The sequence below is a fragment of the Trichosurus vulpecula genome, chromosome 7, assembly GCF_011100635.1.
Source record: "Trichosurus vulpecula isolate mTriVul1 chromosome 7, mTriVul1.pri, whole genome shotgun sequence".
In the NCBI taxonomy this organism is placed as follows: Eukaryota; Metazoa; Chordata; class Mammalia; order Diprotodontia; family Phalangeridae; genus Trichosurus; species Trichosurus vulpecula.
Genome location: NC_050579.1, coordinates 942,060 through 969,111, shown reverse-complemented (window position 1 = coordinate 969,111; position 27,052 = coordinate 942,060). Strand labels below are relative to the sequence as shown.

At 51.7% G+C, this 27,052-nt stretch overlaps 1 protein-coding gene across 4 annotated transcripts in view; it reads right to left on the bottom strand.

The window, feature by feature from the left end:
* The window catches only part of DGKD (diacylglycerol kinase delta), a 113,261-nt gene that overhangs the window by 85,598 nt on the left and 611 nt on the right, over positions 1–27,052 (bottom strand). For 3 of the 4 annotated variants that reach the window (XM_036767347.1, XM_036767346.1, XM_036767342.1), the window contains exon 2: positions 2,627–2,737. In XM_036767347.1, coding sequence (XP_036623242.1) covers positions 2,627–2,719 — 93 coding nt within the window. In that variant the 5' untranslated portion in view covers positions 2,720–2,737. Of the gene's footprint in view, positions 1–2,626; positions 2,738–5,524; positions 5,721–27,052 lie in introns of those variants that run through there. The other variant, XM_036767340.1, reaches the window with a different exon arrangement.

Here is a 27,052-nt window from a genome sequence, read left to right as displayed (position 1 = left end):
TCTTCAAAAGGACACAACTCACACGAACGGTTCCAGGAATGCTCTGGGGCCACCGAGGCACTTCCCCCTGGGGGCTACTAACAGCCAAATCGCCAGGCTTGTCATGGAGAAAACTGGGAGCCGGCTGAGAGCGGTAGTGGCCAAGGAGATGCCCTGCTATTCTCTAAATGTACCTCAATTAAATTCAAAGACAAAGGGACCACCCCCCCCACCCTGGCCACAGGCTGACTCAGAAATCAGTGTTCTCTGGCGTACTGTATTCTTAGCTATCTTGTTAAGCGTTTCCCAAGGACGTGTTGGTATGGCCCGGTGCGCTGCCATGAGTTTGGCACCTCTGGTCTAGATAACCTCGAGGGTCCCTTCCAACTTTAAATGCATGATATGAATTTTAGGTTCTGATTTGTCAAGTGGAGCCAGCTTTTCAAAGGTCCCTCCGCTCAATTCGGTGACATCTGAGCCTGGGAAAATGGAGGCAAAGAGGAGTGCAGCATCCAACTGCAGCACGGCTCTTTCTCAGTTCAGTTATTAAGCAGCAGTGACCCTTGAGCTCTCTTCTGCTCTCCTCCCTCAGAAATCCCCACCAGTCACTGGGGGGCCAAAACCCCCCCGCCCCCGCCAGCTTCCATCAAAAACAAGGCTCCATGGTGAAGTGCCCTGGCACTGTTGCTCCATGCTGTGACTTAGCCCACAACAGAAGAAAATGCAGAAAATCAATCTGCAAAAAGGAGCCCAACTGAAACCGTATTAACAGGCCAGAACACTTACTGGATAAGGTGGAACTGGCTGGGGACAAATGGAAAGGCTCAGGCTCGGACTCGCCCATCTGGAAGTGGGGCAGAGTCATGGCTAGAGGCAGAGGTTTGCTGGGTCCTTTGAGCTTGCTACGAACTGCTGCACACGTGTGCCATTAACAGACCGGAGTGGTGCAGGGGCAGGACGGCGAGTCAGAGTCCTGCTAGATTCTCCTTTTGTCGGAAGCCCATACTCGATTCGGAAGACCCTCCGCAGACCATAAGGCACGCTACCAATGTCGCTGGCTGTGCTTATGGCCATGACTATGACTACGGCCGCCACCATTCTCACCCGAAGAGCGTCCAGAGCCCAGAGGCCAGGACTCGGGCCCCTGAAAGCCTGCCACGGGAAGACTGCTGAAGGAATGGGGGTGTTCAGCCAGAAGAGGAGGCCTGTTTTAAGTATCTGAGCGGGGAGGAGACTGGCTCTGTCTGTCCGCAGAGGTTGGAACTAGGAGTGATGGGAGGATGTGGCTCTTTTAGCTTCCATGGAAGGAAGAGCTGTGCCCAACAGAGCAATTCCAAAGGGGAAGAAGCCCCCTCCCCAGAGCCTTGAAACAGCACGTATGTGGCAGAAGGATCCCTGTTTGGGTGTGGCCTCCCAAGACCTGGCCCAGCACAGCCTGCACTGCTGGGCTAGGCAGGCCCTATGGGAGCAGGTCCCTGTGGCCCAAGACCTCATAGTCCACCCTGGAAGAGAAACCAGGGCCTTGCACCATGAGGACAGAGAATGAAACATGGCAGAGGCCCAGGAGAGGAAGGAAAAAGGCCCTCACAAGAGCCTTGCTCAATGTCGACAGAGACTTGGCTTGGCTTTTCTCATGGCTTCCTTCTTCTGGCCCAAGGTCCTTATCAAGGGAGGGGGCAACAGGGGGCTGAACAAGCCTTTCTTCTCCCATTCCAAGCAGCTGCTGGAACCAAAGAGAGAGCCCTTTCTAGTATACCCCTCTACCCATCCTCTGGCACACACAGGCACACACACACACACACACACATGCATGTGCTTGCACAAACAGGCACACGCGCACACACACAAACGCACAGGAACACAAAACACATGCACACACATGTAAACACACATATGCGCACAAACAGGCACATGTGCGCACACACAAACAGGCGCACACACACAACACACGCGTGCACAGGCACATATACATATGCACAGGCACACAGAGGCACACAGGCACACACACACGCACACACATAGGCACACATGCATGCCCACACACAGGCATACATGTGCACAGGCACACAGGTGGGCACACACACAAGCACACACACACAGAGGCACACATACACACACACATAGAGGCACACAGGCGCGCACACACGCAGGCAGTGAATAATGGCACAGGAATCCTGAGTCTCGTCATAAATGCTGACGGCCCAGGGCACCACAAATGCCAGAGGGAGTTTAAAGAACCCAAAAGAAGCTGGTGATCCGCAGCATTTTTTTTTTTTTACAAATGCTAAATATCCTGTTGTTTGGTGGTTCTGTGACACTATTTTCTCTTTTCTCCTTGAAAAAGGAAGTGTGACATTTAATAAAAAATGTAAATGAATGACAAGCCCACCTTGAGGTCATCCTCGAGATCGTGGCCCAAGCCCCTCATTGGGAATCACTGCCTTTTCTGCTGGAAGGATGCCATCTGCCTGCTGGGTGGCGGAGGGGGCTCCCCCGCCTCACTGTCACGCTCAGACTGTGGATATCACTGAGCCCCATGCCCACTCTGCACCACTGGGGAGGTGTGAGGGGGCTCCCTCGCCTCACTGTCACATTCAGACTGTGGATATCACTGAGCCCCATGCCCACTCTGCCGCTGTCTCCTCACCTTGGCGGTTTTTGCGTAATACAGGGTCCGTCCTCGAAGTTTGAAGTACCTTCTCTTCCAGCGCTGGAAGGAACTCGTCTGCTTCATCAACATCCCCTCTCTTATGATTGTCTAGAAGCAGAAAAAAACAAACACCCGTTACCAAGGACCCTGTTAACCCCTTCCCTCCACAGCCCAGCCAGAAAGAACATCAAAGCGGGAATGAGGGTTTGGCTCCAAGGAGAACCAGGGACCCTCTCCCCTTTGTTCACCTTCAGGCCAGGACAGAAGGAACCTGGCACATGGGGGCAGAACCCGGGTGGACTCTGCCAAGATGCTGGATGAAAGGAGATGCCTGAAAAGCCCACGCCCAACGTCATGGCCTGACAAGGTGGAGCCTGATGGTGAGCCCAAGGCCTGAGGACAAGTTGGAGGGTCTGTCTGTGAGTCACTGCCCCCGCCGAGGGATGCATCCTGTCCCCCACCCTGCACGAGCGGCCAGCATTTGGGGCTCTCCGGCTCTGCTTGGCCCATCTCTGGCTGGCTACCCCATCCCAGGGCTGTGCTCCGTCCACTGCTCCAGACCTGCTCAGATACGTCTCCTCAACGCCACCCCCCCCCCCCCCCCCGCCCCAGTGCTCCTTCATACGCTGGGTACACAGCACAGAAAGATGAGCCATGTTTAGGCCCATCCACAATCTCCCTTCATCTTGTGAATCCCATTAGGCCCAACAAAGGCAGGCATCCAGAACGGACAGAGGATGTGCCCAAGGGGTCCAGCCCCACCCCCAGTGTCAGCAGAGCCCCCACTCCTAAAAGGGAGACCCCAGAGAAGCTCGTTAAGTCAGCTTCTACCTACCAATGACCAACGTCCTGTGCTCATTGTACCCCAGGAGCCTGGGGGCCCCAGAGGTTTTGAACCACAATGTGAGAGAACCATCCAGGGACTCCAAAAGGACCAGAACCTCCTCAGGCAATGAGCAGGACCGGGTGGCTCTCCCATCACACTGACTCACAGAGGCATGAAAAACCCAGAAAACAACCCACCAGAAAGGCTCCAGTCATCCAAGAGCTGGAGGTCAGGTGATTTTTAAAAGCCCCTTTCAAGACCAGAGCTAACCTTCCCCAAGGGCTTAAAGGTCTGCAAAGTACCTGCCACTGTTATCCTCCCAACAATCCTCAGAGACAACAGCCCCACTTCCCAGATGAGGAAACTAAGGGTAGAATAGGCCAAGTGACTTACCTAGGGTCACACAGCTAGCAAGCATCTGAGTCAGGATTTGAACTCAGGTCTTTCTGCATTCTATCTACTGTGCCCCCCACTGCTAACTAAGGAGCGTGTGTCGCTCTAATTACATCTGCCTCTGTGTCACTACCAACTTGAAAACATTTCTTTTCCAAGGTCCTCCCCGGGACCAGCTCCTGCCCAGGCCCTGTCATTTTCCAGTCACTGACCTGCAGCTGGAGTGTGTGTGTGTGGGGGGCTTCTCCCCTCCCCCGAGGGCCGAAGTCACCAAGCAAGAAGCAGGCTCCCTCCAGCCCCTGGTGTCCTTCCCTGCACACCCACAAACGGGCCTAGTTCTGTCTGCTCTTTCCCCCAAAGCAAAGCCTTTGGTTCATGGGCTCTTCTGACAACACTGCAACCTCCCTGCATTCTGGATCTGAGCCTGGGGTGTCCCCTAATCCTGCTGGGGGTCCTCACTGGGGATGCTGCCAGCCCCACCCTGCCAAGTGAGCATCAATACTCCTTAAAAGACAGTGGGAGGGGGGCCTGAGGCTCCAGGTGGGGCTGAAAAAGATGGGGTTGGGGAGGCCCCTGAGTCAAAAGGGCAACTCCCCCCAGACCAGGACAGCATCAGGCCAACAAGGAATCCTCTCCTTCCCCTGGAAGCTTGGGCTGCCATTCTTCCAGGCCCTGCCCAAGGGCCAGGAAACAAGAGTCCTGAGGGGGCTCCTCCAATGAGCAAGGAAGAAACAGCCTGGGAAATATTCTTTGGATGGCGGGCCTGGCTCCGAGGCCGACAGAACCCCTCACTGTTCCGCCAAAGGAAAGAAACAGAAATGCAAGGCCAAGTCAGACAGGAAGTGCTGGGCTCAGATCCCAGGAGCCCAGGCTGGACAAGCACAGGCTGGGAAAAGGAGGCTGGCCTTTCACTGGGAACCACATGCAAATGCAGCACACGAGTGCAGCAAGTGGGCATCTTCCTTCCCCTTCCTCCCAGGTCAGACTGGTGAGCTCCCTGTGCCCCAGCGGCCTCCTAACGGGACAGGACATCCCCTGAATTCTGCAGGGCTGGCTCCAGTCACACACACACACACACACACACACACACACACACACACTCTCTCTCTCTCTCTCTCTCTCTCTCTCTCTCTCTCACACACATACACACACACATACACACTCCCTCTCTCTCTCTCTCTCTCTCTCTCTCTCACACACACACACACACACACACACACACACACACACACACACACACACGCGCGCGCGCGCATATGCTCCTTTAAAGCAAAGTGTTTTTTTAAAACAACAACAACAAAAAGAAATCCTCCTGCCCTCCCCCAAAACAATAAAGACACACATTTCGGACAGAAAAGCAAATAGAAATACTAACCCAAAGGAATCCTTCCTCTCCCTCCCCCCGCTTCCCCCTTCCTTTCTCTCTCTCTCCCCACTCTCTGCCCCTTCTTCTCTCTCTCCCCCTCCTCTCCTCCTTCTGTCTCTGTCTCTCCTCCCTCTCTCTCCCCCCTCCTCTCTCTCTCTCCCTCCCCTCTTTTTCTTTCCCCCTCTTCCTCCCCCTCCGCTTCCCCCTTTCTCTCTTCCTCTTTCCCTCCTCCCTTTTCTCTCTTTCACCCCCTTGTCCCCGTCCCCGTCCCCACCCCCACCCCTAGACAGTGAAGGAGAGAGCGCCCAACCCCAGGGCTGCCCAAAGCGAGCTGCTGTTCTATTTTTAGTCGTCTCAGTCTCTGAGCAGCGTCCGGCGGTTTCGGCCGCAAAGGCCAGGGAGAAGATAACAAGCAGCCGTTTTCTGCAGTTCTTCTCACAGACAAATTGAAGTTTCTGTCAATTCACCTCCTAGATTTATTAGAGTAAGTGGAAGAACTCCATTTAGAAGGAGGAGCCCAGTCATTTCTTAACAAAGACCCACAGGGAATGAGCTAAGTATAGTCAGGAAAACCAAAGTCCAGAGGCCAGTGGCGTGTCCAGTCTAAGGCCCTCAAAGTCTCTCCAAAAGCTCTTCGGCCTGGCTGCATTCTGACCTTCGACCTCCACGCGGCCACCAGCGTCCCTGCCAGCATACATTGGCGTGGGGGGTGGGTAGGGGTGAGGCGCTCAGGAGCAGAGCACCCACACCCACCACCCATGGCCAGAATGGCTTGGAGAGTGGCTGCCAACCTTGGGACCCTGGGAGGGATTCCCGCAAAGGGAATGATGTCTTACACACGGGTCATCTTCCAAATGTGTGTTTATGTCATGATGAAGAGAATATAAATCAGTTAAAAACATGAATTAATTAGGTCATTTTCGTCTTCTGTTTTCTCAATCAACTGAAAATAATAAACTATCATGGGGGAAGGAAAGAAGCTCTTTTGTATTAAGAAGGGTCCTCAGCCTCCCTGAGCCTGAGGCCACACTAGTGCATGGGAGGCTGGGCAGTGCCTGACAGGAGACCACAGCTGATCCAGGGGAGAAGGTGAAAGGTCAGCTTGTTTACCCTTAGTTGCAAAGACACCACCCCGATAAGCTGGCACCCCTGTGACTCACTAGACTGTCCAGGACCCAGAGCTGGAAGGGGCTTCAGAGGTCATCTCCTCCAACTCCTCAGCCCCAAGGTCGCCTGGAGAAGAAGCAGCTGAGAAGAGATTCGAACTCAGCTTGTCTGATGGCAGAGCCAGGGCTCTGGACACTTTGTGATGCCTCTCCTCTGGGTCCCCTGGGCCCCATCTGTGGGCGCCTCACCCCCACACTCCCCACTGTGGTAACTACTTGGTATGTGTCTCTACTCCTCACCTGGATTGGGCCAAATAGTTTCTGTCTATGCTTGTATACCCCATTAGAACAGAAGCTTCCTGTGGGTGAGGACTGCCTGCCTCCCCAGGCCGGGGTGGGAGTGTGGTTCACAGCAGTATGGAGAAATACCTGGGGACAGATTCACTGATTCTGCCGCTCATACCCTGTACATAGTAGGAGCTTAATAAATGCAAAGCCCTTTGGCCAATGAAGACAGAAAAGGGTAAAGGACCAGGAGAAGCTCTATTTAAAATAGGAAGGACAAACCATTAAGAAATTGTTGGCCTCACCATATACCAAAATAAAGTCAAAATGGGTACATGATTTAGGCTGATACTATAAGAAATTTGGGAAAGCAAGGAATAGTTTACCTATCAGATTTATGGAAAAGCAAAGAATTCATGACACAACAAGAGATAGAGAACATTACAAAATGCAAAATGGATAATTTTGATTATGGTAAATTGAAATGTTTTTGTATAAAAAAAGCCAATGCAACAAAGATTAGGAGGGAAGCAGAAAACTGGGAGAAAATCTTTACAACTAGTGTCTCTGATAAAGGCCTCATCTCTAAAATATACAGGGAACTGAGCCAAATTTGTAGGAATACAAGTCATTCCCCAACTGAGAAATGGTCAAAAGATATGAACAGGCAGTTTTCAGAGGAAGAAATTAAAGATATCTACAGGCACATGAAAAAATGCTCAAAATCACTACTGATTAGGGAACTGCAAATCAAAACAACTCTTAGGTGCCACATCTCTCCTGTCAGATTGGCTAAAATGACAAAACAGGAAAATGACAAATGCTGGAGAGGATGTGGGAAAATCGGAACATTGTTCCATTGCTGGTGGAGTTGTGAGCTGATCCAGCCATTCTGGAGAGCAATTTGGGACTATGCCCAAAGGGCCATAAAAATGTTCATACCCTTTGACCCAGCAGTACCACTTCTAGGGTTGTGTCCCAAAGAGATCACACAAGTGGGAAAAGGACCTGTATGTACAAAGATATTTATAGCGGCAATTTTGTGGTAGCCAAGAATTGGAAATCAAGGGGATGCCCATCAATTGGGAAATGGCTGAACAAGCTGTGGTATATGAAGGTAATGGAATACTACTGTGCCATAAGAAATGGGGATGATACGGACTTCATAACAACCTGGAAAACCCTACACGATATAATGCTGAGTGAGTGGAGCAGAGCCAGGAGAACATTGTGCACAGCCACAGATATGTGGATTCTGTGAGGACTAACCCTGACAGACTTTGCTCTTCTCAGCAACACAAAGTGCAAGGACAACTCCAAAGGACTCATGATGGAGAGAGCTATCTACATCCAGAGAAAGAACTATGGAGTCTGGATGCAGATTGAGGCATACTTTGTGCTCGCCTTTTTTTTCTCTTTTGTTTTTGTCGGTTTTTTTGTTGCTGTTCTGTTTCTCCTTTCTCATGATTCATTCCATTGGTCATACTTCTTCTTTACAACTTGACTATTGTGTAAATAAGTTCATTGTGAAGTTACATGTAGAAGATATATCGGATTCTGTGCCGTCTTGGGGAGAGGCATAGCAGAAAATCTGGAACTCAAAATCATGTGGAACTGAGTGTTGTAAACTAAAAATGAAAAATCTTAATTAAAAAAAAAAAGAAGAAAGTGTTGGCCTGACTGACCTTTGAAGTCTCGGCTTTTCTGCTTTCTCAGAGCCTGGATGGGAGACTTAACTGGACCCCCCACCGGTGCCTAGTGACAGCCTGCTCTACGATACTGCTAAAAGGAAGGAAGTCCTCCTCCCCTCTTCCTCCTCCCCGTTCTTCCTCTTCCTCCTCCTCCTCCTGTTTCTCCTCTCCTTCCTCTTCCTCCTCCTCCCCCTTTTTCTCCTCCTCCTGTTTCTCCTCTTCCTCCTCCTCCTCCTCCTCTTCCTCCTCTTCCTCCTCTTTTTCTTCTTCTTCCTCCTTGGTGGCAAGCAAATAAAAAACAAAGGTGAGGAAAATCTGGCCTTGGCCAGCTGGGTGCCAACTGCCTGAGGGACAGTCTTTGTGACCAGAAAGATCCAAAAAGACAAACCCACCAAGAGGAGAAGATGGTCTGCGGGCAGGCCTGCCGTGGGCATCTGAAGGGGCTCTTTGGCAGGCTGGAAGCCAAGCACTCTGAGGGTCTCTCCAACAGGAAGAAGCCCTAGGTCCCTTTAAGTACAGAGGGTGAAGGGAGAGGAGGGAGTGGGGAGGGCAGGGAGAGCCAGAGCCAGGGCCAGGGCCAGAGCCTGAGCCTGCCCAGCATGAGCAAGAGGAGCCGAAGCCTGGGGTACCAGCCCAGGCTCCCTGGCTAACGGATGGGGCACCAGAGTGAAGTCATTTCCTGTCTTGGTCTGTGAAATGAAGGGCTTGGTGCTCTGCTCCTCAGAATGCCACCCTCCCACATGGGATCAACATCACTTTTCTACTTCATTTGCCTGGGGCCCCGTTTGTCGATCTTAAGCAAAGCAAAGAGAAATGGCTGAAGTGCTGGGAATGGCAAGCGAAGCTGATACAGCTGGCTGAATTCGGCTGAATTCTCTGGCAGAAAATCAGGTTCGCGGTCGTTCAGAGATCTACAGCTGTGTTTTCTGTCTCTGATTTCAGGATAACGGTCTGAGCGCAGGCTTCCCCTGCCAGGCATCAGCAGGAAGAACAGCGGCCTGGGCACGGCTCTGAGGTCAGGCTGTCTCCTAGGTACACGGGGAAGGGTTTATCCTTTTACGAGGCTAAGAATGCAGCGAATGGGCCAGACTCATGAAGAGGATGGACCCTAAGGAACAGGCCAGGGCCACTGGGTCAGGAGGCCAGAGGTTAATAAGCTTTTCCAACAGCACCTTAATAAGCCTCACAGATCCCACTGCCCCAGCAGCCCAGATGGCGAGAAAGGGAAAGGGAGGCCGAGACGGAATCAAAGGGCCGCTCTGTCCCCTAACTGAGCCTGGAGCTCATTAGCCCTTGAACAATGAGACCATTGGGCCAACCTGGGACACAGAGCAGTCCTGGCACCTGAATTCAGACACCAGAGCATGGGGATGATGAAAGACAATCACCCAATGGAGTGCCACTCAGCTGTCGATGGAAAAAAGACTAATGATGGATTTATACATCACTTTGAGCAGCAGCCGGGCACAGGGGATAGAGGGGACCAGGAAGACCTGGGTTTCAATTCTGCCGCAAAAACATCCTGGTTGTGTGACCCCGGGCAAGTTAATCAAACTCTGCACTCAAAGGCCTGAAGCTGTCTGCAGATTATAGCAGGTGCTGGAAGGTGGCAACCTGCATCAGTGGAGGGAGTTCCCCCCTGGGGAGTTCTTTTGACCAGTGAACCCAAGGTCTGGGCTCCAGCCAGTCTCCTCTCTGTCCTTACAACAAGCTTTGAGGTAGATGAAACAGGTGATTCTGACACTTAGACAGAGGGGAAAACAGACCCAACAACAGGTAAGTGAAGCCACTAGCCAATGGTTCTGTGGCTCCTAATTAACAGCAGCCCTGGACAAGAAACCGGCCAAAGGCTCTCCTCACCAAACCATAGCGCCAACGGCCGTGGTCAATGGCGAGTTCTCAGAAACCAAAAATGCCAGACAGCCATGAAGTGCCAAGACCTACAGGATGAAGCGAACTTGTCCTGGGAGTGGGAGAAGGGGAAGAAGAATGACCAAGACATGATTACTGGCAAAGCAGAACCGCAGCAGCTGTAATCCACACACCCGCTGATGGTACACAGCCATGTCTGTGTGTGTGCACTGTGAGTGTGTGCATGCGTGTGTGCGCGCATGTGTGTCTGTGTCTGCATGCGCTGTGTACATGCACATGTATGTACGTGTGTGTGTGCGCGTGCGCGTGCGCGTGTGTAACAAGTCCATCGATAACTGAGCCCGGTTCTCCAAGTCAGAGGTGAAGAAGATGACCCTGGGCCGACAGGAGAGGGGTTAGGCAGGATGCCTGTGGCCCACTGGGTTGGCGCACTGAGCACTCGAGGGAGGCAGGTGCACCAGGCTTGGAAGGAGGCCCTGAGGCCGACCTGTGAAGGGTTTAATGGCAAAGAAAGGAGTCTACGTTTCATCCTAAAGAAACTGCAGAAGCTTCTGAAGCCAAAGTGACCTGCTCAGATCTGTGCTGTACAAAGGAGGGAAGGAGCATAACCAGTGCCCACTGTGCGCCAAGCAACAGAAAAGCAGGAGTCTGCTCTGTGCTCAAGGTGCTCACTGTCTTTAAAAGGGGAGGGCGTGGCCAGGGGAAGCCATACAGAGAACGGATTGGAAAGGAGACCCAAGAGGCAGGGGCTGAGTAGGAAGCTCTGAAATGGTGGTAAGGGTGTAGGGTGAGGAGGGTGGCCCTGGGGTCACAGCGGAAGCAGAGGAAGGGAGCAGAGGGAGGGCTCTGGAAGGCTGAGAGGCTCGGCCACTGCCTAGCTCTGGTGGTCAGGGGAGCCAGCACTCCTGGGTCCTGGAAGATGGTGGCCCCTCCATGGAGAGGTGAGCTCAGCAGCCTTGGACTGGCCCTCTGGGATAGCCCGGACAGTCAGCCAATGCGTCCTGGCAGCAAGCCTCCCTCTGCCTCTCTCCCTGGAACAAGGAAAGAGGCTTCCCCAGCTCCCTCAAGCCTTCTCTTTGCCCGGTCCACATCTCCAATCCTTCAACAGATCCTTCTGGGGTTCATTTCCCAGACCCCTCAATGTCTTGGCCGCCCTCATTCATCAACGGCGTTCCTAATAGGTGGCACCCAAAAGGGGAGCACCATTTATTAACCACCTACTGTGTGCCTAGCGCAGTGCTAAGCACTTACAAACATCATCCCATTTGATACTCATAACCACCCTGTGAGGTGTGATCATGTGTGTGATCATTATCCCCATGTTACAGTGCAGGGAATTGAAGCTGACATCTGTTAAGTGACTTGCAGGGTCACGCTGTCAGTATCTGAGGCTGGATTTGAACTCAGGACTGCCTGACAGGGAGGCCCAGAACGCTATGATCTAGCTGCCTCTACAACTAAATAAAATATTCCAAATGGGGTTGACCAAAGCAAATTAGAGTGGACCCATCACCTGCCTCCTTCTGGACAGGGTGCTTCTATTAACAAAGTCCCAGAACCACTTTGGGGGAGGGCTTGGTGTGGCCCCAGAGGAGTGACCAAAAGGCTCTGTCTCCCCAATCCTGTACTTGGGTAACTGTGGCTTTGAACCCGTGGCAAGGTCAGCCCTCAGGCAGCAGTGATACCCAATGGTCACCCATCCTGCCATCTAAGCCTTCACTGAATATAAAATATCAAAATTCAAAATAAATGGGATGGGGCCAACTGCAGAGAGGACCTGCTGATCTTGGCTCCTGTGGGTCAGCTTCACAGGAGCTGCCTGGGCCACCAGCACACGTGGCTGCCCTGTGCACGAGGCCTCAGGAGCCGCTTTACTGGACAGGCCACCACAATCCCAGACCACACTCTGCTGCCCTTGTCTATCAGCCTCCAGCCCCAAGAGAGAAGGAAAACGAGCAGGGACTCATCTTTGACGGCCCTGGCGGGGCTCATGATGCTCCTCATGGCCCATGTGGGACTGTGGGCCGTATTTTCCTCATCTGTAGAAGCGGACGGGGCGGGGGGGGCCTCAGTTAGCTGGCTTCTGAGGCCCTTTCCAGCTCTCTGCCGATCCCAGGGCCTTTTCATAGTGCATCCCGAGGCCACGGGCAGGACTTTCCCCACATCCAGCCCTCCTCCTTCCCATCCTCTGTTACTTTCCAGAGGTCACCAGCACTGATTGACTCAGACTCCCCCAGATCGTGATGGAGCACACACAGCTCTGGGCTTGGAGTCAGGAGACCCGGGTTCAAATCCTGTCTCAGGTACTGTTAGCTGTAGGAACAGGGCTAAATCACACATTCTCCACTAGTCTCCCAGAGGTGTTACCTTACAGAGTTACCAACGACACCACCCTGAGGCGTCATAATGAGAAATAAGCAGCCCCAAGGGAGCGAGCAGCAGAGCTGGGACATCACAGGCGGGACAGGGGACCTAAGAGCACCTGGGGGGCCCTCTCTGAGGCCTTCTTCAAGCTCTGTAGTCCAGGGCTCACCCTCCGATTCACTATAAGGTTTGGTGGCCCAGGCTCTGGTTTTCCGCAGACTGGTCTTAGACTCACTGAAGGTGTCTTGGAACCCTTTGCTGTTCTGGGGCTTCCAAGTTTGCACCTTATCTACCATCTCTCTGTCATCAATCAATCAACCAACTAAATCAATTAATCGACAAGCACTCATTAAGTGCTTACTATGGTCCAGGCACTGGGAGGGCCCAGGGTGAAACAATCCCTGCTCCCAAATTTGATTCCTAGAAAAAAAGAAAAGCAGACCAAGTGGCACCAGGCCCGCTCTCCCAGGGGTCCCCGCCATCACCGGCTCATGTGGTCTCTTCATCGACCCATGACCAGGCAGGGCTCCTTGGGCACTCTGGTCCCTCTGGCCAAGTCCAGACTATTTCTACCTCATCATCCTCATTTCCAGCTTCTATCCACCTTTTTATACAGGCTCAAGTGGTCAATGAACCTCTGATACAACAACCCCATCATTCTTTCTTGACTGCTCCCCTTTTCTTCTTCAGTGGAATAACAAGGTAGGGTCAACAGAATTTGAGGGCACTCATCCCTCCTGACACAAATTCCCTACAGTTCTGGACATGCAATCCTACTGATCCTCTCTCCCCAAATCTAGGGTCCACAGCTGACTGTCCTCAGGTGTTTTCTGCTTCCCTAACATGAACTCTCTGCTGGTGCGGTCACTGCCTCCTGAGGTTCCTGCCTAAGGCACCTGGGTCAAGCCGAATTCTTTCTGTATCAAATGGCTAAAGCTGAATTTCATGTTCATTGAAAACACCCCAGGTCCAGAATCACAGAATCTCAAAGTTGGAAGAGACCTCAGAGGATGTCTGGTCCAACCTAGTCCTTACCCACTAAGAATGGTCATCTGGTGGTTTGCTGACAGAACCCCAGGGAAGGGGGCCCCCACCACTTCTGGAAAACACCTACGGTTAGCAGGTTCTAACATCAAGTCCAAGACTGCCTCTGACCTTTCAACAGTCAGTAATAAATATGTATTAAATGCCCACCAGGGCATTAGCCAGTCTCTGGGCTAAATCCTGGGAATACAAAGAAAGGTTTAAGACATTCCAGTCCCCACCCTCAAGCAGCTCACAATCTAAGGAGGACAACCCATAAAAGGGGGTGAGTGACGCCAGGGTGGGAAATGATCTGAAGGGGTTTCAGAGATGATTTCATCACACAGAATGATGAGTTTCGGGAGATCCTGAAATCCAGGAAAGAAGCCAGCTGGGAAATGAGGTGAATTCCCTGAGTCCTCTCCTTACAGGGTTAGGGAGGAGCTCTCCAAGGTCCCATCTCCATTCTCTCCAGCCTGAGGGAGGGAGAGAGGGAGGGAGGGAAGACGAGGAGAGTAGAGGAGGAGAGAGGGAGGAAGGAGGGGGAGAATGGAGGAGGAGAAGGGAGAGAGGAAGGGAAGATAGAGGAGGATGAAGGGACGGAGGAGGAGGAAAATAGAGGAGGAGGGAGAAGAATGGAGGAGGAAAAGAAGGGAGAGAAGAAGGGAAGACAGAGGAGGAGGGAGGGAGGAGGAGGAGGAAGAAGAATGGAGGAGGAGGAGGGAGAGAGGAAGGTAAGGTGGAAGAGGAGGGAGGGGGAGGAGGAAGAGGAGGATGGAGGGGGAGGGTGGAGGAAGGAGAGAGGAAGGGAGGATGGGAGGAGGATGGAGGGAGGAGGAAGGAGGAGTAGGAGAATGGAGGAGGAGGAAGGGAAGATGGAGGAGGAGGATGGAGAAGGGAAGAGGGAGAGAGGAGGGGAAGATGGAGGAGGAAGAGGGAGGGAGGAGGGAAGAAGATGGAGGAAGACAAGGAAGGAGGAGAAGGGAGTCAGAGAGGAGGATGAAGGGAGGATGGAGGAGGAGGGAAGAGGATGGAGGGAGGAGGGAGAGAGGGAGGAAGGGCAGGGAGAAGAATGGAGGAGGAGGGGGGAGCAGGGAACAGGGAGGAGGAAGAGGGAGGGAGGGGCCTCAGGGCAGGGGGATTGAGAAAGTGCTGATTTCATAGGCATGAGTTTCTAGAGATCTGGAAGTCCAGGAGATCAGCAGGGTGGGGCCATTTCTCTCCACTGTTGCTAGTTTGGCCCTCCAAGGCCAAGAGGAACACATCTATTCCCTTCCACAGATGGTCCTTCCCATGCTTGGGCCAGATGTCAAATGCCCCACCCCCACTATCTCGCCCCTGGGTTCACCTGGAAGGTCCCACCTGGGCCATGCCTGCCATTCTCCCTATTAGACTGGGAGCTCCTTGGGGGAAGAGACTCTTTATTTTATTAAGTGTACCCCCAGCACTTAGCACGCTGCCTAGCATGTAGTAGGCATTTAATCAGCATGGATCAGGTTGGAGTGCTCAGGTTAAATCCCCCCATTTCTGTCAGCTAGCCCTGGCAGGACATGAGCCCTTCCTCCTCTGAACTCTCTCCAGTTTTGTTTATCAATGTCCTTCCCAAAATGTGCTGCAGAAAATCAACTCATAATCCAGATGTGTTCTAAGCAGGCGGGGGACAGTGGGTGGTGGAGGATGGTGGGCCACAGAGGACGGTGGGCCGCAGAGGACGGCGGGCCACAGAGGACGGCGGGCCACAGAGGACGGCGGGTCGCAGAGGACGGCGGGCCGCAGAGGACGGCGGGCCGCAGAGGACGGTGGGCCGCAGAGGACGGTGGGCCGCAGAGGACGGTGGGCCGCAGAGGACGGTGGGCAGTGGGCTGCGGAGGATAGTGGGCCGCGGAGGATAGTGGGCCACAGAGGACGGCGGGTTGCGGAGGACAGTAGCCAGAACCTTCTCTAAGGGCCTGGCTCCCCTGGCACACTTACTGTTCCCACTGAGGTCCTGGTCCTGACCGTTAGCCACCCCCCACCTCCACTCTGGGACACAATGCTCTGTAGCCCTGATTCCTCCCAGCCGGCCTGGGGAAATGGTGGCTTTAATCCATCTAACCTTGCTACATTCCATCAGACTTGACTGGGCCCAATAATCTCGGCTGTCAAGATCTCCATGAATCCTTAATTTGTCCTCCTGGGTGCTGGATATCCCTCCCAGCTTCATGTCATTGGTGAATGTGCTACTGCTGCCATCAAGGCCTTCATCGAGACATCAATAAAACATCACTCGCCAGCGTGGGGCCAAGTAGAGCCCCACAGCCCACCCCACCACCTCCATCAAAGCTGACATCTGTCCTGCCCATTGATGACTGTTCTTTTTTGGGTCTGGCGAGGCTATCCTCTTCCATATTACCCAATTGAATGGTCACCCCGCCCACACCTCTTTCCTTGCTATGAGCACAGCAGAGAGAGCCTTTCTTTGTCAAATGCTTTGCTAAAATCTAGGTCAACTCTATCTTTGGTATCCCCCTATCTACCCGTCCAGTAACACGGTCAAGTCCATTTCACAAGTACAGCTTCCCAGTTCAAATCCCAACCCAACAGTCCCTGCCCTTGGTTTCTCCATCTCCATCACAGACTGACAACACCATCTGTTTCCGCTGAGACATACTCTGCTTGGAAATCCTCATTCTTCCCCTATTATTTCCAGCAAGGACCTGAGGCCCGAGTTGAGGGGCTAAGACAGATCTCCCACCCACTCACTCCCAAAGCAACTGGGATATGGGGGAAAACAAGGAAGGGACATGGAAAACCAATCTTCTTCCAAGGAGCTACACCAAAACGCACTCTCCTTAAGCACCGGAGTCATTCTGGCTTCATGAAGAAGCTGTGCCCCGCAGTGACCAGCTGCCCCAAGGCTTTCACAGAGGGAAGGGTGAGCACCTTGAGCTAGCCCTAGCCCCAGAGCTGGCCCCAAAAAGCTAGAGCCTGGATCTTTTTGAGTGTGACCCATTGGCCCTTAAGAGAAAGTTCAATGTCCACTTTCCCCAAACTTAATTAGCAATTCCCTGACTGCAGGACCAGGGATAGACCAGTTGTTTTTCAAATTCCACAGAGAAATGGAAATTTCTTAAATGCTCCAGGCCGAAGACCTCCTCCTCTCAATTCAATGCGGCACACATTGATTACATGCTTATTGTGTGCAGAGCTACACAGAATACAGCTTAGGGCCTGACCCCAGCCTTCAGGAACTTAAAGGCGGGCCCATACCACAGACTAGCCAACTCTAGAACCTGGTGAGGACACAGAAGCAGAAGAACAGTGTGCAATCCAAGGAAGAAGTGGCAGGTCTAGGCCAGGAGAGAGGTCATCTCCACAAGAAAGGGAAGCACTAGGGTACAAGGCAAAGAAAATTTGACCTGAATCAGAAGCCTGGAGTAGAGTCCCCACTTTGGACACCCCTGGTCTCTGGGCTGTGGCCAAGGCACTTCCTCTGTCTGAGCCTCCACCTCCCCACGGGTACAACAGGGCCAAAACCCCCCTGACACCTGCTCACTGCCCAGGGCTGTCCAGGGGATGGAAAGAGAGGAGGCAGGCAAAAGTCACACGTGGGAAGGACAAACCCACCTCCTGTCTTTTCTGGACAGGCTGAGGGCAATGCTGAGGACAGAGTGTATGTACCAAGATCAAGGACCCAGAGAGTGGACCTGCAAAAGCGTCTTGTTTTGTGGAGGAGGGGACCGTGCAGCAAAGCTTTGAAGCAACGTCTCATGCTTGTGTTTGGTAAAGTCGGCATGATGCGGAACACCACAATCAGAAGGAATCAGGGCTGGGTGGAAGGCTGGACTCCAAAAGCAGAGGTCAACAGTTCGATGTCACAGGTGTCCAGTGAGGAACCCCAGGGCTCCGGGCTAGGGAACATTTTTATCAATGACCTAGAAAGAGGAACCATCGATGGGATGTTCATCATAGCAGGTGGCACAGATGTGAGCAAGGACACTAACACACTTGGATAACAGTCAAGATCCAGAAGGCTCTAGACAGTTCTAGCACTGGGCAAGACAAGATGACCTCAGTCTTTCAGAGGGCCACCAAAAATTAACTTTACAAGTACAGGGTGAAGGCTGGTTGGGGAAGGCAGTTGTTCTGAAAAAGATTTGGGGGTTTTAGTGGACTACAAGTTCAATTGGAGCCAAGGGTGATGGGACAGGCAGCCCATGAAACTGATCTGAAAAAAAATGTGATTGTAAGAGAATCCCAAAGTCTTTTTGCTGTCTGTAAGAATGCCCCCCAAAACTATGCCTGAAGGGCTATCAAACTGCATACCCTTTGACCCAGCAATACCAGTGCCAGGGTTGTATCCCAAAGTGATTATAAAAAAGGGAACAGGAACCACATGTACAAAAATATTTATAGCAGCTCTTTTTGTGGTGGCAGAGATTTGGAAGTTAAGGGGATGCCCATCAATTGGGGAATGGCTGAACAAATTGTGGTATAAGATTCTGATGGAGTGCTATTGTGCTGTAAGAAATGACAAGGGGGATAATTTCAGGCTGGAAAGACTTCTATGAACTGATGCACGGCGAAGCGGACAGAACCAGGAGAACCTTGCGCACAGTTAACAGCAACACTGGAGGATGGAGAACTGTGAACGACCGAGCTCTTCTCAGCCATACGATAATCCAAGACAACCCCAAAGGGCTCATGAAGAAACACACTATCTGCCTCATCTCTACAGGAAGATCTGATGTTGCCTGAATACACACTGAAGCATACTATTTTTCACTTTCTCTCTTCTTTCTTCCTTTCTTTTCTTTCTCTTTCTTTCTTTCTTTCTTTCTTTCTTTCTTTCTTTCTTTCTTTCTTTCTTTCTTTCTTGTTGAGTTTTCTTATACAAAATGACTAATATGGAAATGTTTGACAGGATGGCACATGTACAGCCTATTTCAGATTGCTTACTATCTCAGGGAAGGGGGAGGGGAGGGAGGGAGAGTTAGAATTTGAAACTCGAAACTTCAAAAAAATGTTAAAAATTGTTTTGACATGTAATGGGGGGGATAATTGTTTTTTTAAAAAAGAATGCCCCCAAACATGGGAACTCTGAGGAATGGAGGTGGACCTGTAGCCCATCCTTCTCTCTCCTCCTTCTTATAGCAGGACCATGATAGAGACCAGACCTGGAGCTTCACGGGTCTTCGACTTCTCTCTGCTCATACAAGGCTGGCTGGCACCTTCTCTGCCACCTTCCAGTCTGAGAGGATTGCTACAAAGTTACCAAACCTGGAAACTTCAACCACATTAGAATGTAACTGGGAAATGTCTACTAAAAATAAACAGAAATACAATGCAACATAGATAATGTTAATCTGTGGTTTTCTGCATCAACATGCTGGCTGCAGGCTCTTTCAGTTCAACACCACTGGCTTACCCAGGGTCACCAAGCCAGGAGGAGGTGAGAAGCCAGACTTGAATCCAGTTTTACCTGGCCTCGAAGCAGCCTCTCTTTCTGGGAGGACACCCTGCCTCTCCTGACAGTAACAGCCAAAATCCACCGCCCAGGGTGGTCAAGAGGACGGAAAGAGCCAATGAAGCCAAAGCATTTGGTAAACCATAATATACTGTGGGTATACCAGCTCGTCTTATATTAGTACCCATACTCAAGAAAGAGAAAAAAGGCATTGTTCATGTCAATCCGATTGAATTCAATTAAACAAGTATTTATTAACTGCCTCCTATGAGCCTGGTGCAGTGATTGGCACCACGGATAATTTTGGGAAGCGGGGGGAACAGTACTGGGGAGTTAAGTACGGCCGTATGGCAGAAAAAAGATAGTGATCCGGGAAGCAGGGAGGGAGACAAGGAGGGGACGCATCGCAGGCATCGGAAAAGGCTCAGAGCTGGACCAGTGAGGATCCCAGAGACCGCAGATGACTAGATGGTGAGTAATGGGGGATCAGCCCAGGACAGTAGGACCAAACTCATAGAAACGGGCCAGAACTCTGATGTAAAGGATTACTACTGGCTGCATATTGACTTAGAAAACCACATATTAATATTGTCTATGTCTTACTGTACTTTTATTTATTATGCTAAAAATTTCCCAACTCCATTTTAATCTGGGCAGGACAAGAGAGTCTCTGGTCTAAGACACAGGCAGGAGCCAAAGAGAGGAACTGCAGACCACCTCCCCTCTGGGCACTTGGGGTAAGCCCCTTCACCCCCCACCAGCTGTTTCCTTGTCAGCCTCAGCAGTGCTCAGCAGCTCCCAGAACTGTGAGCCTGAGTCCATATTTTATTAAAGGGGCAATGGGGAGCCATGAAAACTTTTTAAGTAGGAGAGTGACCATCAAATCCTTGCTTTAGGAACAGCAATTTGAAGCTATGCTGGGGATGGACTGAAACAGACAGAAGCCATAGGATGGACACTGATGAAGAGGGTGAGTCATGACGGATGCCAAGAGAAGCTGGGGAGTCCCACTCATCAGGCCTCAGCTACAGAGGGTGAAGGGCCAAGAATGACCATGAGGTCTTGCATCTTTGGGCTAGAGACATCAAGGCTTCCCAGCCAGAAATAAGGAATCGAGGAAGAAGAAGGGAGTTGGTCAGGGAGGATGGGCCCTGCTCCAGACGTGCTGACTTTGAGACACCCCTGGGCCGTCCACATCAACAACACTCACTTCTCGGCTAGTTTTCATTACCCGGCTTCTGTGATGATTAAAGTCAGTGGCTCCAAAAGGAACCCTCAGAAAAGGCTCTGGACGTTACCGTATAAAATTGGGGTGACCAAGAAGTTCTACAACATGTTTCTAATGGACTGCTTAAGCTTCTATCTAGATCTGACTCCCGGCATTTCTATATTTTGGCTCCATGCGCTTTCCTAGTTTTAGCAGTTCCAAATTTAATCTTTGGAAATTGGATTGAACAAATCTGTAGCCTCAAATGATAAAGCTTTACACTGATTCTCAAGATGCTCCAAGTGAAAATGTGTCTTGATGTGGGGTTTCTTCTTTCCTTTTTTTGGCCAAGTCTTGGACTCAAGTTCTTAACATGGGCTGCTTTTTTCCAGCCTACCACCCCTAACGTTCCACCATCGAGCTACTGTCCCAAGGCCTGTGTGTGCTCCAGGAGGCAGGCGGCTGCAGGAGCCCTCCTACTATGAGCAGTGATAATCATATTGGCGTGGTGCTAGGAGGTTTCCCAAGTGCTTCACGGACATCTCCTCGCTGGGTCCTCTCACACTTGTGCAGTGGGTGTTACAAATGATTGTCCCTACTTATGGAGAGGTTGCTCAGTCAGTTAGCAAGCATCTATTAAGTGCCTACTATGTGCTGGGAACTGTCCTAAGTGCTGCCATGGGTCCTCGCTCACACCACAGATGCAACATTCCAGCACCTCACAAGGAGTGTATCCTTGCCTTCTCTTAGTGTGCAGTTGTGTGTGTGTATGTTGTGTGTATATGGGCATCTATACATAGGTTTATGCCTGTGTTGGGTGGGCAGGATTTAGTTCTGTAGGCACCTAAAAGCATTTGATAAATATGAGTTAAAGAGTGGATGAGAAGCCAAGATTAAAGAGCCCTGGGCAGGAGGGAGCCTGAAGATGCTGCAGAGGCCCCACTGCAGCTATTTGTGGGCTGCCCTCCAAGACCCTCACAGATTCCCCGTGTGAGTTATTTGTGACTTTGTGAGATAGACACACCAGCATTCAGAGAGAAGACAATCTCTGACCTAACTTTCTATCTCCCTCGGCTATGAGCACAACATTTTGCATGCGCACAGTGAGGACACAAGTTGTACTGGACCTAGCTCTTCCAAAGGGCTTTTCATCCTTATCTGAATCATATAGTAGAAAGGGAGGGAGGACTTTATGAGCTTACCTTGTGTCTTAGGACCAAGGACAGAGAATACAAACACAAGCAAAAAATCAGCCCTGTCCTCAAGGAGCTTCCATTCAAACAGGGAAGAAAATACAAAAAGAAGCTGAAAGGTGGATGGTAGAGTAGAGAGGAAGGTGAAAGCGGGGTGGGCTGGCCTGGAGCCTGATTCTAAAAAGTCAGAAAAAGAAAGAAAGCTATTTGATTGGTTTGAAGCAGGAACCATTTGTAATTTAGAGCTTTTGCCTAGTTTCTACATCTTTCAACTGGAAAACATTTGTTTTCAATTTTATAATCCAGGATAAAAGCCTACCTAAGACAGGTGCTTCAGGCTCGGCCCCTGAAATCTTTCAAAGAGTAATGGACATTCTTACTTTTGAGAAGCATGTCTGAACTCCATGACCTTTTCAATCATCCACAGACCAAGCAGCAATGCATTAGGGGCTTTCCTATTTAATATTCTTAATCCAATTTGCTTTCCTGCGCAGGCCTGTTGTTTGTTGGGCTCCCAGGAGCTCACAAGGGGAGGGGGTAGAGGGCACAGAATCAGAGAGCCGGGAGGGACCCTGGAGGCCACCGGCCAAAAGAACCCCCACCACAGCACACCAGACAAGTGGTCATCCAGTCTCATAAAGTAAACTGAGTTCACCAACCAACCAACTGGAATCCCCATCCATCAATACTGGAGAGCCTTTGTGCAAGAGGATAATTTGGAAGGGAGCTCTGTGCCTATAGCATTGTCCCTATATTACGAAGTAGGATTTTCAGAATTATCCTCGCTTGGATGGGGCTCTAATTTCTGTGGTGTTTCCCACTCTTTCCACACCTTCCCACTCAATAGAGGAACCCTTCTAGTCCTTTGAATAACCGAGCACACTAGTGCAGCATTCAGGCCAGATATAGTCAGTAAACATATATTAAGTACCTACTAAGTGCCAGGCACTGTGCTGAGCAAAAAAAAAAAAAAAAAAAAGATGATCTTTGCCTTCAAGGAGATTACAATCTAATAGAAGAAGGCTGAAAAGGGGGAGTTAGGTGGAAAGCAAGACTCTGGGAGTTTATAGACGTCACCCCCAAAGCTGAGTTAACCTCCCTGATAAAGTTTCAAGCAGAGAAGCTGCCAGAAAACATGGGGAAGGTGGAGAAGCAGCCATTTGTCTGTGGTCTTTTATTTTCCCTCAAAGACTGGCCGGCCTCCTTTCCCAGGTCTCCAGCGGGCTCCCTAAGGACCCTGTTAGTGCCACTTCTCACTCACAAGCTCACTGACAACATTTTGTTAGTCCCTATGCTCTCGAGGCCCTACTCTCACAACATTCCCAGCACAATGGACTACTTGCCAGAGCCTGAGTGTGGTGGTCCATCTCGGCCTCTGACCCCCCATACCTTTCTTCCCACAGACTTTTTCCCAAAGGTACTGTGTGTGTGCGTGTGTGCGCGCGCACAGAGAATGCTTGTCTTGTCTATGTTCACAGAACATAAGCTCCTTGTGAGGAGGAACTAGTCTTTCTCTGTCTTTGAATCTCTGCAACCTGGCACACAGTAGGCACTTAATAAATGGCTGTCAAACAGATGAATGTGCAATTGTGATACTTTTAAAGATCAAACATTCTGTGGTTTGTAGTCTAATGACATCATCAAGAAAATATCAGGGTTAAAAAGAAAGGCCTTCAAGACAAAGCTGGGCAACTGTGCCGTGTCTCCAGTGTAAACCAGCTGGACTCGCTCACACTCAACTCTGGTTCCAGCTCCTGGCCGCGGGTAGAGGTTGGCCAAGACAGGGGGACCTCGAGGGGGCAAGCCCAGGCTTCCTGTCCAGCTGCACAGCACAATCAGGCAAAATGCACTCTTCATCCACTGTGTTTTTCCAACATGGATGCTCACGCCAGTCTCTTGACTATGGATGTCGCTGGAGGAGGCACTGCAGTGTTCTGGGGCATGGTGCAATGAGTCCGATGAACCTCCCAATAGGAACGGTTGGAGAATCTTGCCATTAAGAAGGAAGCCTTCTTTAGATTCTCTGGTTATGTATCATCTACTAAACCGGCAAACCAGCTTCTATAATGACATGACTACCTTATGTCTTCTTTGGTCCCTTCTGGGCACTCTACGAAAACATTCACTCCAACTACAGGACTAAAAACAAAGAACACTGCATTAGGACTGACTTGACACTCGAAGCCCACCGATGCCATCACGTTACTCCCCAAAGAGCACTGGGTGGATTCGGCTTCAAACCCCGCCTCTGTCACAACCTTGGTCAAATCCTACTTCAGCCTCAGTTTCCTCATCTGTGAAAAGAGGCATCGGCACTAACTGGCCTCGTAGGCTCCCTTCCACTTCCTGCCTCCTCTCCCTTGAGCCCCCAGGCTTTGGACAGCGGCATTTCCCAGCAGCCTTCTCCCACCCCCCTCCATGATCCACAGGGAGGAGGTGCCCAGGCCAGCCCCACTTGCTCCTCCTCACCTCTCCAGGCGCCTCCATCAGTCCCTGCTTCCTTTTCTGCACTTTCTTTTTTAGATGGTAAACTCCTAGAGGATGAGGATTGTCTTTCTTTTTGCTTGTATTTCTACTCCCTATGTAAGCACAGTTCCTGGCACACAGTAAGCACTTAATAAATGCTTATGTTTGCTGGACAAGAACCCACCAGTTCTAAGAAGTTAAAACAACCAAGAACAGTTAAAAAAAGTGCTACTAAAATCTTGAATGTCCACAAAGTCCTGGGCATGTAATGTTCAGCCCAAACAATCATATAGGGCTCTCCAAACTCTGCAGATTTACAGAGATTACTTTTATCTGAACAACTGAGTCTCCTCAGGATCTTTAATGGGCTGCCACACAGAAGGAGCCAGGGGAGGGGCCATTGACTGATTTGCCAGAAATGGGATTCCCCTCCCCCTCCCCAGTTTGAACATTTCTCTAACCAGGACCCGCTGGCCCAGAAGGGCTGACAAGGGAGGACCTAACACAGCAAGAAGCCTCCTCCTTCCCACACTCTGACAGTTCCTAACAAGCCAATAAAGGAGACAGCCTGAAGGCCAGGCTTCCACAGGTGTGGGGAGACTCAAAGACACATCCTCGGGGCTTGCTGGTCACACCCTGCCAGGCTGCTCTGCCAAGTCTGAGCAGCTGATGGAGCTGCCAAGAGAGATGCCTAGAAAGGAGGATTCTCCAGTGTATGGACCGACGGGCAGCAGGATCGTGTCTCTGCAGAGCGCCCTGACCACCACCAACACCCCGCTCTTAGGACTTCCTGTCTTTCCAGCTGGCCAGCCTCAGCCCGGTTAGAGTGGGAGCCCCCAGAAGGCAGGGCTGGCATCCCAGCACTCAGTGGGTGGGTCAAGCCTGTAGCAATCCTCTCATTTAACAAGTGGGGTGCCTAGATCCTCCCTCAAAACCCCTAATCCTGCCTTAAAAACATTGCAAACAAAGAAGTGCACAGAGATATGGGGAAACAGGACAGGCAAGGCAGGAAAGCGGACATTTAGTAAGAGCTGGCATTTGTCTACTGGAGGCAGGTGCGATTAGGAGCTCCATGTTACAGACCAGGACACTGAGGCTGATGTTAAATCACACATTCCTAACTCCAGGCCCGGTGCCCTGCCCACTGCATCTCCCAGCACCTCATGATACTGTTACTCAAGTCCCTTTGGAGAGTTTGGCCAAGTCAGTCAATCACCACGCAATCATTCCGGTCAAGGGCTGCAGATTAAGGGCCATGAAGAATTCCATTTCTGCTAATAATCCCTCGTCCTCTATGTGGTTTGGCTCATCCAGCCCCAGTGGCTAGGTTACACTGAATGGCTGCTGCTTTCGGGGGGGCAGGCAGCCCCTCCTCCCATAGGGTCTCCTTTCCCCCGCCCTGCCCCCTCTCTCTGATCACACAGGGCCTCCAGAAACCCTTTCTGGGGAAAATGGTTGTCCAGGGAGGGAAGGAACCAACCTGCTGTGTAAACCTAAACCACAGGCTGTTTCCAGAATTAAAAAAGATGGGGTGGAATGTACAAAAAACCACCAGTGCTCCCAGGGACAGTGCTCCAGGGACGGTGCTCCAGGGAAGCATCAGGCTCTTGTCAGCCACTTACAGAGAACAGGAAGAGGGGTCCACAGCCAAGAAATGGAGGCAGCCCCTCCTTCTCACTGTGAGACTATCCTTGACCACGGGAGGGCACAGGGCATCCAAATACCCACTTCATCTCAGCCTCCGGCCAGCACCCCTGCAGCAAGGTCAGAAGGCTATGCCATTCTGGGTTCTAGGTCATCACAGGACCTAGAGCTCTCACTAGGGGACCTGGTGTTTTTGGCCTAGGCTGACCCAAAGGGACCAAAGCGCACAACCTTCTTCTGCCAGCTTGCAAAGGGGCAGCCATGGCGGGGTGGGGCCAGCAAGCCCCAGAGCTGGCGCCTGCTTTGGAGGTGGCCAACTCGCTCAAAGGCCTCTTGGAGCCTTTCCCCAGAATCCTCTGGACCACCCCCTGGAGACCCTCAAGATCTTCAACTGGGCATTAACACGAGGTTATGCTAAGTGTGACACACCACTAGAGTCAGGAAGATACGAGTTCAAATCCAGCGTCAGACACTTCCTAGCTAGCCATATGACCCTGGGCAAGTCCCCTGACCTTTGCCTGCCTCAGTTTGCTACTCTGTAAAGTGGAGATAACAACAGCACCAGCCTTCCAGGGCTGCGCTGAGGACCTGATGAGATAATATTCGTAAAGTGCCTGGCACAGAGTAGCTACTATATAAACGCCATCAATGCGTCACTGTCACCGCCACCATCACCACCACTGTTGCCTTCATTAAACTTTTTCATTTTTTTCTGAAAGCTACATGATTCCTTCCTCTCCCAAAGGGCGCTGGGGGGACGGCTCCCGGCCCAGGGCAGACCTATGGAGCCCCGCGGGATGCCCCCAGGGGGTGCCCACCAGCCAGGAGAGGCTCCCGGAATGACCCGGGGGGATCAGAGGGAGGTCCATGGGAAGTTCCTGAGCCAACACTGGAGGGTGGTAGGACCTTGGGCTTCTAGGAGATGAGGAGGACACACTGGGTCTCTGGTGTCCTATAGTCTGGCTTCCTACAAGACCCACCTGCCCGGTTCGGAGCATGGGCCGGCAACACTGGGACACTGGCCTGGGGGGGGGGGGGGGCAGAGGGAGCGCTGTTTAGGAAGCAGGGAGGCCTCCCAGAGGGACCGGAAAAGAAGGAAGGGAGGCCTGGGGGAGAAGGGGGCAGAGGGAGCGCGTCTGGGTGAGGCCTCATGGGGGATGGAGACGGTGCAAAGGGGAAGGGGCTTGTCTCCCAGGGCCGGCCTAGGGTAAGCTACGCCCCCCCTCCCCCACAGGCACGCCTTCCCCCTGGGATGCAGCCCCTCACACGTCCTAGGCACTTAGTCAAGGGTCCCTGATTGGCCGATTCACAGATGGGTGAGAAGGGGGAATGGGAAGAGGAGGGGAGGGGAGATGGTGCAAGGATGGAGAGGGGGTAGGGGGCGAGGGCAGACTAGGGGGTGGGCTAAGGAGAAGGGGGAAGATGAGGGGATGGTGCAGGGGGGAGGGCCACAGTGTAGGGGGGAGGGGAGCCGTGTAGGGGGGGAGGGGCAAGGTAGAGGGGGAGGGCCGCAGTGTAGGGGGGGAGGGGAGCAGTGTAGG